The sequence below is a fragment of the Bubalus kerabau genome, chromosome 9, assembly GCF_029407905.1.
Source record: "Bubalus kerabau isolate K-KA32 ecotype Philippines breed swamp buffalo chromosome 9, PCC_UOA_SB_1v2, whole genome shotgun sequence".
NCBI classification, from domain to species: Eukaryota; Metazoa; Chordata; class Mammalia; order Artiodactyla; family Bovidae; genus Bubalus; species Bubalus kerabau.
The window spans coordinates 16,797,296-16,810,233 of NC_073632.1; the positions used below are offsets into that span (position 1 = coordinate 16,797,296).

Here is a 12,938-nt window from a genome sequence, read left to right on the forward strand (position 1 = left end):
ATATTTTTGAGATTAGTTGTTTGTCAGTTGCTTCATTTGCTATTATTTTTTCCCATTCTGAAGGCTGTCTTTTCACCTTGCTTATAGTTTCTTTTGTTGTGCAGAAGCTTTTAATTTTAATTAGATCCCATTTGTTTATTTTTGCTTTTATTTCCAATATTCTGGGAGGTGGGTCATAGAGGATCCTGCTGTGATTTGCAGCTCAATTCCAGAAAAATAAACGACCCAATCAAAAAGTGGGCCAAAGAACTAAATAGACATTTCTCCAAAGAAGACATACAGATGGCTAACAAACACATGAAAAGATGCTCAACATCACTCATGATCAGAGAAATGCAAATCAAAACCACTATGAGGTACCATTTCATGCCAGTCAGAATGCCTGTGATCCAAAAGTCTACAAGCAATAAATGCTGGAGAGGGTGTGGAGAAAAGGGAACCCTCTTACACTGTTGGTGGGAATGCAAACTAGTACAGCCACTATGGAGAACAGTGTGGAGATTCCTTAAAAAACTGGAAATAGAACTGCCTTATGATCCAGCAATCCCACTGCTGGGCATACACACTGAGGAAATCAGAATTGAAAGAGACATGTGTACCCCAATGTTCATCACAGCACTGTTTATAATAGCCAGGACATGGAAGCAACCTAGATGTCCATCAGCAGATGAATGGATAAGAAAGCTGTGGTACATATACACAATGGAGTATTACTCAGCCATTAAAAAGAATACATTTGAATCAGTTCTAATGAAGTGGATGAAACTGGAGCTGATTATACAGAGTGAAGTAAGCCAGAAAGAAAAACACCAATACAGTATACTAATGCATATATATGGAATTTAGAAAGATGGTAACAATAACCCTGTATGCGAGACAGCAAGAGACACAGATGTTTAGAACAGTCTTTTGGACTCTGTGGGAGAGGGAGGAGTGGGATGATTTGGGAGAATGGCATTGAAACATGTATAATATCATATAAGAAACAAATCGCCAGTCTAGGTTCAATACAGGATACAGGATGCTTGGGGCTGGTGCACTGGGATGACCCAGAGAGATGGTATAGGGAGGGAGGTGGGAGGGGGGTTCAGGATTTGGAACATGTGTACACCCATGGCGGATTCATGTTGATGTATGGCAAAACCAATACAATATTGTAAAGTAATTAGCCTCCAATTTAACAAATAAAAATAAATAAAAAAATAAAATCCAGACTTTGTAGAGAAAAAAAAAAAAACAATGTGGTTAAGTTTAAAAGTCAACATGAAGGAATGTGTTTCTCCATGTTTTCCAATGAAAATCTAAATATAATGTGTGTTCACTGTGAATTTTTTCCCCAAAGTTTCTTCACGGATCCAGTGAGACCAGTATTTTGAAACAAGATTGAGGCAAAAGTATACTTGGACTGTCTTTAGGCTTCTCTCTGCTACCTAGGAAGAATTTGAGTATTTTTATTTCCTGTAAGAATGAAAAAATCAGCTAAAATGCCTTTATGATATTTAGTTTTAGTCTTAAATTGATACCTAAGAAATCAGAATTAGGAATTTATTTTGCAAGAGTTTAATGTGGTAAAACTTCTTTGGAATAATATACATGTAATTGTTAATAGTGCTCTTTAAAATCCCCTCTACTTCTCTCTACTAATAAAACCAGGAGATAGTATCTATTTTCTTTATAAGTGTCTGCTGTTTGCAAGACTGGTGAATTCTGAGATTCTATGGGAATATCTTGTTGAGTTAAGGAATATCACCCCATAGTACAATAGTCTGAAAGTTGCTCACTTTTACACACCTCAAGCTTTAGCAACACTTTATCAGGAAATTTATAAAAAGGAAAAGAACAGGATAAAAATTCTGTAGGTAACTGTAGGTGTGACTGCTTCTGTATTCATTAGGTAGATAACAGTAATGAGTTATAAATTCATTGAGAAAATACAGCTGAGATATTGAGTTGTAGAAACCTTCATACTGAGATATTCTGTCCTTGCCTCCTTCAGTTTCCACACAATGGTGCTTTGTTTTCCTCCCACAGTAAGGTATTTCCCAAAGGCCTTCCTGAGGAGTTCGCCATAGCTGCCATGTTTCGGGTGCGAAGGAGCTCAAAGAAGGAACGGTGGTTCTTGTGGCAGGTTTTAAACCAGCGCAACATGCCACAGGTAAGGACGGAAACAGAGAGGTATGCTGATGAGTGTTTTCTCTTGAAACTGTGAAAATAAATTTGGGAGCATACCTCATATCGGAGTATTCTTTTAGAGGAATCATCCACAGGAAATGCAAGTATTCTTAGAGTTCGGGGTAGGGGGTGGTGTCTCACTGAGATACATAATTGGAGAGCCTGGTGGGTGAGACAAGATTAGAGTTTTGTTTTGTTTTGTTTTTTTCTGGATTCCTGTTTTGTCTGAAGACACTCAAACTGACTGCCCTTTCTTTACAACTGCTTCATTGACACCAAGTGCATCTCACTAACAACTTCATCTCCTATCATTTCTGATATCTTCTATTATTAATTTAAAAGCTGTTAATTGTTTCATCTGACATCCCTAATGAATTAGGGAATGAGATATAAATATTGATTCCATCAATAGAAAATAATTGGACACATACTAGATGCTATTTAGTGACAAAATAAGAAATTGGCAAAGCATGATTCCTGTTCTCAGGGAGCCTAAGGTCTGGGGATGCCACACTGGAGCATGATCGCAGGGTAGCGGTGGCCGAAGACAGTTTGGAGTTGGGTGAGAACTGTGGGAGTGTGGAAGAGACAACTCCCCAAGATGGCCCATGAAGGGAGCAGGGATCTAGAAACACTTGTGAGAGAGGTTGGTCAGAAAGGAAGGGAGCAGGTACTCCAGGCAGTGAAGGTAAACATCACGGTTACTGATGGGCATCATCTATCTGTGTTTATTTCTGTACATAGCCATCAAAATGTTTTTGTTACCATATGTGAAATAGATTGCCACTCCAGGTTCAATGCATTATACAGGGTGCTCACAGCTGGTGCACTGGGATGACTCAGAGGGATGGGATGGGGAGGGAGGAGGGAGGGGGGTTCAGGATGGGGAACACATGTACACCCATGGCTGACTCATGTCAATGTATGGCAAAACCCACTACAATACTGTAAAGTAATTAGTGTCCAATTAAAATTAATTAATTAAAAAAAATTTTTTTAATGTTTTTCATTTTACTGATCTTTTATATCTGTTATTATAGTCAGAATTTTATGATGGAAATATGACTTAAACAGGAAGAATATGCACTCTGTGAAAATGTATTTTCTCTGCACCATGCAAATCATCAAAGGTTAAAGAGGTTGATCTCAGTTTCCATGCTAAGGGAAGTGATCATCTCTTATTCTTTTTTAGATTTTTTTAAAATTTTTTATTATTATTATTATTTTTTACTTTACAATATTGTATTGGTTTTGCCATACATCAACATGCATCCGCTACGGGTGTACATGTGTTCCCCATCCTGAACCCCCCTCCCACCTCCCTCCCCATACCATCCCTCTGGGTCATCCCAGTGCACCAACCCCAAGCTTCCTGTATCCTGCATCGAACCTGGACTGGCGATTCATTTCTTATATGATATTATACATGTTTTAATGCCATTCTCCCAAATCATCCCCCCCTCCCTCTCCCACAGAGTCCAAAAGACTGTTCTATACATCTGTGTCTCTTTTGCTGTCTCGTGTACAGGGTTGTCATTACCATCTTTCTAAATTCCATATATATGCGTTAGTATACTGTATTGGTGTTTTTCTTTCTGGCTTACTTCACTCTGTATAATAGGCTCCAGTTTTCATCTACCTCATTAGAACTGATTCAAATGTATTCATCTCTTATTCTTTTTAAATTAGTAACATTTAATTCTTGAATTACTTATACAGAGTTTTTACACACACACACACACACACACACACATAATCCTAGATGTCCTCTCACAAAAGGAGCATACTGCACTCACCAAATACCACATATTTAAATCATTTTTGTAGCTGGATGTTTACTGTTCTTTTATGTTAAGAAATCTGATGGACACAAATGTCATTTAGAACATTTTACTGAGTGCCCCAGTTCTACTAACTTGAAACTTGAGATTTTATTTGTATCTTTAATAATTTTTAAAACTGAATATCAAACATTTAAAGATAATTTGCATTTTTGCAGGTTTCTGTAATAGTTGATGGTGGAAGGAAGGTGGTGGAATTGATGTTCCAAGCTGCCGAGGGAGATGTGTTGAACTACATTTTTAAAAATCAGGAACTCCGTTCTTTGTTTGATCGTCAGTGGCATAAACTTGGCTTTGGTATACAATCCCAGGCCATTTCACTCTATGTGGATTGTAACTTAGTTGCAAGTCGACATTCTGACAGAAATGGTACAGTGGACCTCCGTGGAAGGACCGTTATTGCTGCCCGGGCTTCAGATGGCAAACCTGTGGATGTGAGTTGTGAACTAGTAACATTTATAAATTTAAAGAAAATGTCTTATTAAAACCTTTTTGCCGTTAATAGCTATATCTTTCTTTCTCAACACTGCTTAATTTGCCATCAGATGTGTGAAGCATAGCTATGTATTTCCAGTCATATTTTCACATATATTATTTTCTGTTTTCACTTATTTTTCTCTAGCCTGTAAAGTTGAAAGAACTAGGTAATGCCTTAAAAATAAAGTTATTAATGTTAAATTTTAGTAAAAATTGAAAATATTATACAAAACTAAGCTTGATCTGGGCTTCCCAGGTACTTCAGATGGTAAAGAATCTGCCTGCCATGCAGGAGACCTGGACTGTATCCCTGGGTTGGGAAGATCCCCTGAAGAAGGGAATGGCAACACTCTCCAGTATTCTTTCCTGGAGAATTCCATGGACAGAGGAGCCTGGTAGGCTACAGTCCATGGGGTTGCAAAGAGTCAAACATGACTGAGCGCCTAACACATACATACACATAAGTTTGATCTAAGTTCATATGCTTTGAATAGAAAGTCTGGAAAAAGATGAAGTTAAATGGTTCCAGATTATCTGAAGTTTACAATCAAGAACAATAGGCTCTTTATTCATCCTCAGATTCACAAGTGTTTGTATTGCAGACTATTTTTCATTAATTTATAATGGTTTTTCAGAGTTTTGTTGGATAAAAGGGGAGGGGAAATATATCTTAATTTGATGACTTCATGTGTTCTTATGGGTGGAATGATGGAAAAACCCATACAAATAATCTGAGTGCAGACCACCAACAGGAATTGTTAACACAAAGCACTTCACAGTTAGGTTTTATTTCAAAAGTATGATTCTGTGCAAGTACATGTTTGGCTAGCATATTATTTTTAAAAGTTTCTGTGGAAGGCATCAGAGATAGATGACAGATAGATATATAGACAGATATTACATATATATATATATATATATATATATATATATATATATATATATACATCTCCAGTAAAATATTATTTTTAAACTGTCTTCTCTTAGATACAATGAACAAACCAGTGAGAATATCTTAACTAGGGTTCACTGATGATTATTAAAATAGGCTAGAGCAGAGGCCAGTTCTGGAGATAAGACATCTTGGCATCAGAGAGAGTGAGCTTGCTTGGGGATCAGAAAGATGGGGTTTTAAATTGTAGCTCATCCACTTAGTTTTTATGACCTAGAAATTTATCTTGTTCCTAATATTTTTTCTAAGTCTCAGAATCCTCAGTTATAAAATAATATTGGTAGACTCACTAGTTATAATTTCATAGAGTGTGTGCCGTAATGCATAGTGTGTGGTCAGTTCTTTGTATATTCATTTATTTATTTAGGGCCTGACATGCCATTCAGTGGGCTTCCCTGGTGGCTCAGATGGTGAAGAATTCGCCTGCAAAGCAGGATACCTGGATTAGATCCCTGCATTGGAAAGATCCCCTGGAGGAGGGCATAGCAACCCACTCCAGTATTCTTGCCTGGAGAATCCCATGGACAGAGGAGCTGGCAGACTACAGTGCATGGGGTCGCAGGGAGTCAGACACGAGTGAGCAACTAAGCACAGCACAGCACAACACATGCTGTTCAATCCTGGCATAAAAGACTGAAAAACAACAACAACAAAGCCTACCACTCCTCTCTCAAAGGTCTTAAAGACTAAGTCTGTATCAGTAAAGATGGAATAAGTCTATGTCAGTAAATGGTGGCTGCCAGTAGTAATCACAGTATTAATTGACTGCTATGGTCAACACCAAAATCAGATTGATTGTATTCTTTGCAGCCAAAGATGGAGAAGCTCTATACAGTCAGCACAAACAAGACTGGGAGCTGACTGTGGCTCAGATCATGAACTCCTTATTGCCAAATTCACACTCAAATTGAAGGAAGTGGGGAAAACCACTAGACCATTCAGGTATGACCTAAATCAAATCCCTTATGATTATACAGTGGAAGTCAGAAATAGATTTAAGGAACTAGATCTGATAGACAGAGTGCCTGATGAACTATGGACGGAGGTTCGTGACATTGTATAGGAGACAGGAATCAAGACCATCCCCAAGAAAAAGAAATGCAAAAAAGCAAAGTGACTGTCTGAGGAGGCCTTACAAATAGCTGTGAAAAGAAGGGAAGTGAAAAGCAAAGGAGAAAAGGAAAGATATACCCATTTGAATGCAGAGTTCCAAAGAATAGCAAGGAGAGATAAGAAAGCCTTCCTCAGCGATCAATGGAAAGAAATAGAGGAAAACAATAGAATGGGAAAGACTAGAGATCTCTTCAAGAAAATTAGAGATATCAAGGGAACATTTCATGCCAAGATAGGCTTGATAAAGGACAGAAATGGTATGGACCTAATAGAAGCAAAAGATATTAAGAAGAGGTGGCAAGAATACACAGAAGAACTGTACAAAAAAGATCTTCACGACCAAGATAATCACGATGGTGTGATCACTCACACTCACCTAGAGCCAGACATCCTAGAATGTGAAGTCAAGTGGGCCTTAGGAAGCATCCCTACAAACAAAGTTAGTGGAGGTGATGGAATTCCAGTTGAAATATTTCAAATCCGGAAAGATAATGCTGTTTTCACTCAATATGCCAGCAATTTGGGAAAACTTAGCAGTGGCCACAGGACTGGAAAAGGTCAGTTTTTATTCCAATCCCAAAGAAAGGCAATACCAAAGAATGCTCAAACTACCACACAATTGCACTCATCTCACACGCTAGTAAAGTAATGCTCAAAATTCTCCAAGCCAGGCTTCAGCAATACATGAACCATGAACTTCCAGATGTTCAAGCTGGTTTTAGAAAAGGCATAGGAACCAGAGATCAAATTGCCAACATCTCCTGGATTATCGAAAAAGCAAGAGAGTCCCAGAAAAACATCTATTTCTGCTTTATTGACTATGCCAAAGCCTTTGACTTGTGTATCATAATAAACTGTGGAAAATTTTAAGAGACAGGAATACCAGACCACCCAACCTGCATCTTGAGAAATCTGTATGCAGGTCAGGAAGCAACAGTTAGAACTGGACATGGAACAACAGACTGGTTCCAAATAGGAAAAGGAGTACGTCAAGGCTGTATATTGTCACCCTGCTTATTTAACTTATATGTAGAGTACATCATGAGAAATGCCGGGCTGGAGGAAGCACAAGCTGCAATCAAGATTGGTGGGAGAAATATCAATAACCTCAGATATGCAGATGATACCACCCTTATGGCAGAAAGTGAAGAAGAACTAAAGAGCCTCTTGATGAAAGTGAAAGAGGAGAGTGAAAACGTTGGCTTAAAACTCAACATTCAGAAAACTAAGATCATTGCATCCAGTCCCATCGCTTCATGGCAAATAGATGGGGAAACAGTGGCTGTTTATAGTTTTATATTTTTATTTTATATTTTATATAGTGGCTGACTATATTTTTCTGGGCTCTAACATCACTGTAGATGGTGATTGAAGCCATGAAATTAAAAGACTCTTACTCCTTGGAAGGAAAGTTATGACTAACCTAGACAGCATATTAAAAAGCAGAGACATTACTTTGTCAACAAAGGTCTGTCTAGTCAAGGCTATGGTTTTTCCAGTGGTCATATATGGATGTGAGAGATGGACTGTGAAGAAAGCTGAGCGCCAAAGAATTGATGCTTTTGAACTGTGGTGTTGGAGAAGACTCTTGAGAGTCCCTTGGACTGCAAGGAGGTCCAACCAGTCCATTCTGAAGGAGATCAGTCCTGGGTGTTCATTGAAAGGACTGAAGTTGAAGCTGAAACTCCAATACTTTGGCCATCTGATGTGAAGAGCAGACTCATTGGAAAAGACCCTGATGCTGGAAAAGATTGAGGGCAGGAGGAGAAGGGGACGACAGAGGATAAGATGGTTGGATGGCATCACCGACTCAATGGACATGGGTTTGGGTAAACTATGGGAGTTGGTGATGCACTGGGAGGCCTAGCGTGCTGTGGGACTTGGGGTTGCAAAGAGTCGGACACGACTGAGCAACTGAACTGAACTGAATGACAACAGTCCTAGGCAGACCTTTCAGAAAGGTCTCTCCAAAGTCAGAGGAGGAATTGGGTCTCAGCAGCTAAACCTGAGATGTGACTTCCAGCAGTGGGAGCAATGTAGATAGATAGGAAATGATCCTCAGGGAATTCTGAGGACAATAGTAGGGAGTGATGGTTGCTGTTGCTGGAAACACTGCTGTTGAGTGGAATCTGATCTCCTGCATGGCTAGTGAGGGCAAAGTGGGGAACTGCGGGAACCAAAGAGCTTTAGGATTAGGATATAAATGCCTAGCCTTTAAGGGAGAAGCTGTAATGAGAGAGGAACAAGTTATTGCAAGAGTGGGTTCTGGCTCAGACCTCTGCTCTGGAGATTGAGTATTGTGTCATGTGTTTCATTAACTTCTTACTCAAGGGAACAATCTGAGACTAAAGAATATCTGTGTGTCCTGATAAAAACACACAGTGTGAACATTGTCGCTTTACAATGGTTTTATGGTTTAATGTGGAATCTTAGTTCACTTAAGAATAATATTAAGCCATTATCACAATGATGGAGCTTTTAAAAGAGATATTCACTATTTAATTTGGACAAGTAAAATACATTTTATTTTTCAAAGATTGTTAATCCTACTAAAACTCTAAGTAGATGAATTATTTTTATCATCTCCATACAAACTCTGTGATTTATAAGATCTGTTGTAATGTGAAAATGCTTTGTTTATTCAGAATGTAACTTATTGATAATAAACTTCTAGTAATTGCGCTTTATTGCACATGTACTACCCATGTGCTTTTGTGTAAAGAAATAGGTGACATAACTGATAAAAGTATGTTTTAAAATTCCCTGTGACAGAGTCAGTGTATTCTTATTCTAAAGTCAATGAAAGATTCTAATGTAACTAATGAATTAAAAAAGCATAATTAAACTAGTCTGATTGTAGTTTCAGTGTCATAGGTACTTTATTAGGTTCTAATCCATGAAAAATTGGTCATCTATCCTCAGTTAAGTAAAATAATTCATATGAAGGCCCTAGAACAGTGGATGATACATAATAGAATTTCAGTCTTTATTGACTATTCAGGTAACAGTGTTGATGATAAATTAGTTTTAGTTAAGGAAAATGTTAATGGAAGTCTCCTCATTCTTCATCCTATATAATGGGTATATTGCTGCCTGATGTTTCATTAGACTATGTAAGACAGTGTATTTAAACTTTATAAATAAAAGCTTACTTCAGTAACCTTGGGAAAAGTTATAGAGAAGAAATCATTACGTTTCATTTTTCATTTCATCTCAGAATTTTGCATTGACTGCAAATCTTAAGCTGCTCATGAATCCGAAAGGCGTCTGGCATTCTTAATGCTTTCTATGAGCTGAAATGATTCTGTTCATTTCAGTGTAGAGAATAGTTACGGCTTTTTTCCTCCTTTCTTGCTTTTTTGGTGTTGGGGTAGAGATTCAGAGCTAACCACAGATATTTGCTTTCTGTTATCATAGAATTAACTGTTATGTTATTACAGTTGGGTCTCACTGTAGAAAATAATGATCTCAAAGAAATACATAATCTACCTCTGTTACATTAGGATACAGAGAAAGAGGGGGAAGAGAAGAGGAGAGAGAGAAAGAGAAAGATGGGGAGGAGGAAGAGAAGGCAAGGGGGAAGAGGTTATTTATGGGCTATATTATATGTCAAATCATCATATGATTAATTATTAATAAATTATTAAATCTGAAACCACAGACTAATTTAAAACAGTGCCTCTGCCCATCTATCATATTGAAATTTTTTCAATAGTCTGTACCATTTGCCTTCTCTGATGTGGTTATTTGGCCTTGCCTTTACAGGAATGATTGCACTTCCTGAAACTACTTTTAATTTCATATCCAAATGCCAACAAATGTGAATTTGCTGAGCAAAGAGAAGAATCAATTATTTTTGCAAAAAGATTGTGAGTCTTGGTCAGGAGTATGCCATATAACATAAAATCCATAGGTATTAAACAGAATCCATGAAAAATAGATAAAACTAAATACCATTTTTTTCCCCACCTTGGGAAGTGAGCATCTGTTTTAGTCTCAAGTTGGAGGTCTGGAACTACAGATAAAGGCTTTTCCATCATGAGCTTATACCTTTTACTTTACTTTTTCTCCAGAATTTTTTTTTTTACTTTGAAATATTCCTCATTTTGTGAGCATACTTTATTGTAGTGCATTATCTCTAATTAAATACTTCTTTTTTCATGGTTTGAAACAAGGAGCAAAGAGTTGCAATTGCTCTTATTATGTGATTTTCTTTACATATAGATCTGTCTCAAAAACTGGGTCCATTACTGTTTCTCAAATGGTCCATAAAATCATGAATCCTAAATGAAATAAAACCCCAAATATCTGCCAGTGCTTTATTTGTATTAACTTATTTTCTTCTTTCCAGTTAACATCATTCTGAAATGCCCAAATGTAATTTTCAAACAACATTAATGATATGTCTTATTACTAATTTTTTAATAGATTGAACTTCACCAACTTCAGATCTACTGTAACTGGAACTTCATAGCCCAAGAAACATGTTGCAAGATATCAGACATTAAGGTAAGTTCATTTTCTGGTGTGTGAAGACCACAGAAGGCCAGCTGCCTGGGCTGTAGAGTCATGTGTAGAGCAGCCCAGAATGTGTGCTGTTGAAACCAGTTGAGCAAATAGTTCCGAGCCAGAGACCCCTCTCAAGGCCTTCCCATCATTTCTTGCCACCATTTTAATCCCAGTGTTTTATCCTGAACTTCAGGAATGATATGGTCTTACTTTGGACTCAACATGAGTAAAAGAGAATCCATCCATGCCTTTATTTCTAAGCTATGTTCTGACGTGTTCTGACGGAAGGATCATCGTTCTCCAGTTATAGGGGTTTTACATCTGTGATCATGTTTTTCTTACTCACTTCTCTCTTCTAGCCTGCCACCCATTCTGGGCAGTTTTCCTTTGTGAGAGACTTTTTCCCACTGCATCTTCCCCTGCTCCTGTTTCTGCCTTTACTTCGTGCCTAGACTGTTGCATTGTCATGCCATCAGCCTTTCCCATCCCCAGTACAACCAGAATAAGTCTCCACATCACTGCTTTGTAGATTCATTTACATTCTTCCACTGAACATCTGTTATTCGAAAGCATTGATCTTTTGGGCATTGTGCTAAGGAACAAGGCTAGCTAACATGAATAAGGCGCATTCCCCGCCCTCTACTCATCCCTCTGCCCAAGCCTTTAGTCACTCTCTGTTCACAACAAGTTATACATTCAGTTTCTTAGCCTCTAATTCTTTTTTTTTAATTCTTTATTTATTTATTTTATTTTTTAACTTTACAATATTGTATTGGTTTTGCCAAATATCGAAATGAATCTGCCACAGGTATACATGTGTTCCCCATCCTGAACCCTCCTCCCTCCTCCCTCCCCATACCATCCCTCTGGGTCGTCCCAGTGCACCAGCCCCAAGCATCCAGTATCGTGCATCAAACCTGGACTGGAGACTCGTTTCATATATGATATTATACATGTTTCACCTCTAATTCTTAATATCCTCCACCTAACTCTACAACTGTTGCTTTCTTGTACTAACCTTTCATGCAAAGAGTACTCAATTCAGTGCTTTAGGTATCTCTTATTGCAATGGCCATGTGTGCACCTTATATCATTAGATACAGTTGTATTTGTTTTTAATTTATTCAGCTACCTTTTAAATTCATTGACGGGATTATACTTTTGTATGCTTCTTTTATGATTCCTAGTGCTTTGTTTGTAAAAGGGGTCGAAACATTGTTTCTTGACTGTAGTTTGAAAGGGATTAATTCTAAGAAGTCTTTAACAGAAAGAACATATAAAAAGTAAAAGCAAAACGTGAAAATATTATTCTTTGTGTCAGATTTCCCAAAAGTTCCACACTTAAACCATTGAAAATAAAATTTTATTAATAATTTCATAATTAAAAACATTTTAAACTTTTATCACTCACTTTGGGTAGTAGAATAATAATGTGACCAACTGCTCAAAGCAAAGCTAAATCTCTAAAAATGGTATATTTTGCCTATGTAACTTGGTTTAATAAATCATATCTCCAACCTAGTTCATGGCTCTCATTTCAATGAAAGCCAGCCAAATATCTTTCTATAAATATCTGAAAAGATAATTGAGAATGCCAATATACAGACTTGAAATACCTAGACTTCCTGGAGCCACACATTTAAATCTTGAAGATGTGAATTCTCCAAAAGTTTTTCTTTCATTAATTACGCTTCTTTTATGTGAGAGCTCTTTAAACTAATAATTTTCCTTGATTGAAAAGTAATATAATGATTTTTTTATTATTGCTTCATTTTCTTTTTAAAAAAATTTTTAATTGAAGGATAATTGCTTTACAGAATTTTGTGATTTTCTGTCATACATCAACAAGAATCAGCCATAGGTATACCCATGTC

General features: G+C 37.3%; 1 protein-coding gene across 1 annotated transcript in view; it reads left to right on the plus strand.

Annotated features, from left to right (window-relative positions):
- Positions 1–12,938, plus strand: part of COL19A1 (collagen type XIX alpha 1 chain) — a 447,290-nt gene that overhangs the window by 78,371 nt on the left and 355,981 nt on the right. Inside the window, exons 5-7 of the mRNA XM_055534763.1 lie at positions 2,032–2,155; positions 4,172–4,447; positions 10,984–11,064. Of these exons, the coding sequence (XP_055390738.1) occupies positions 2,032–2,155; positions 4,172–4,447; positions 10,984–11,064 (481 nt within the window). The remainder of the gene's footprint in view (positions 1–2,031; positions 2,156–4,171; positions 4,448–10,983; positions 11,065–12,938) is intronic.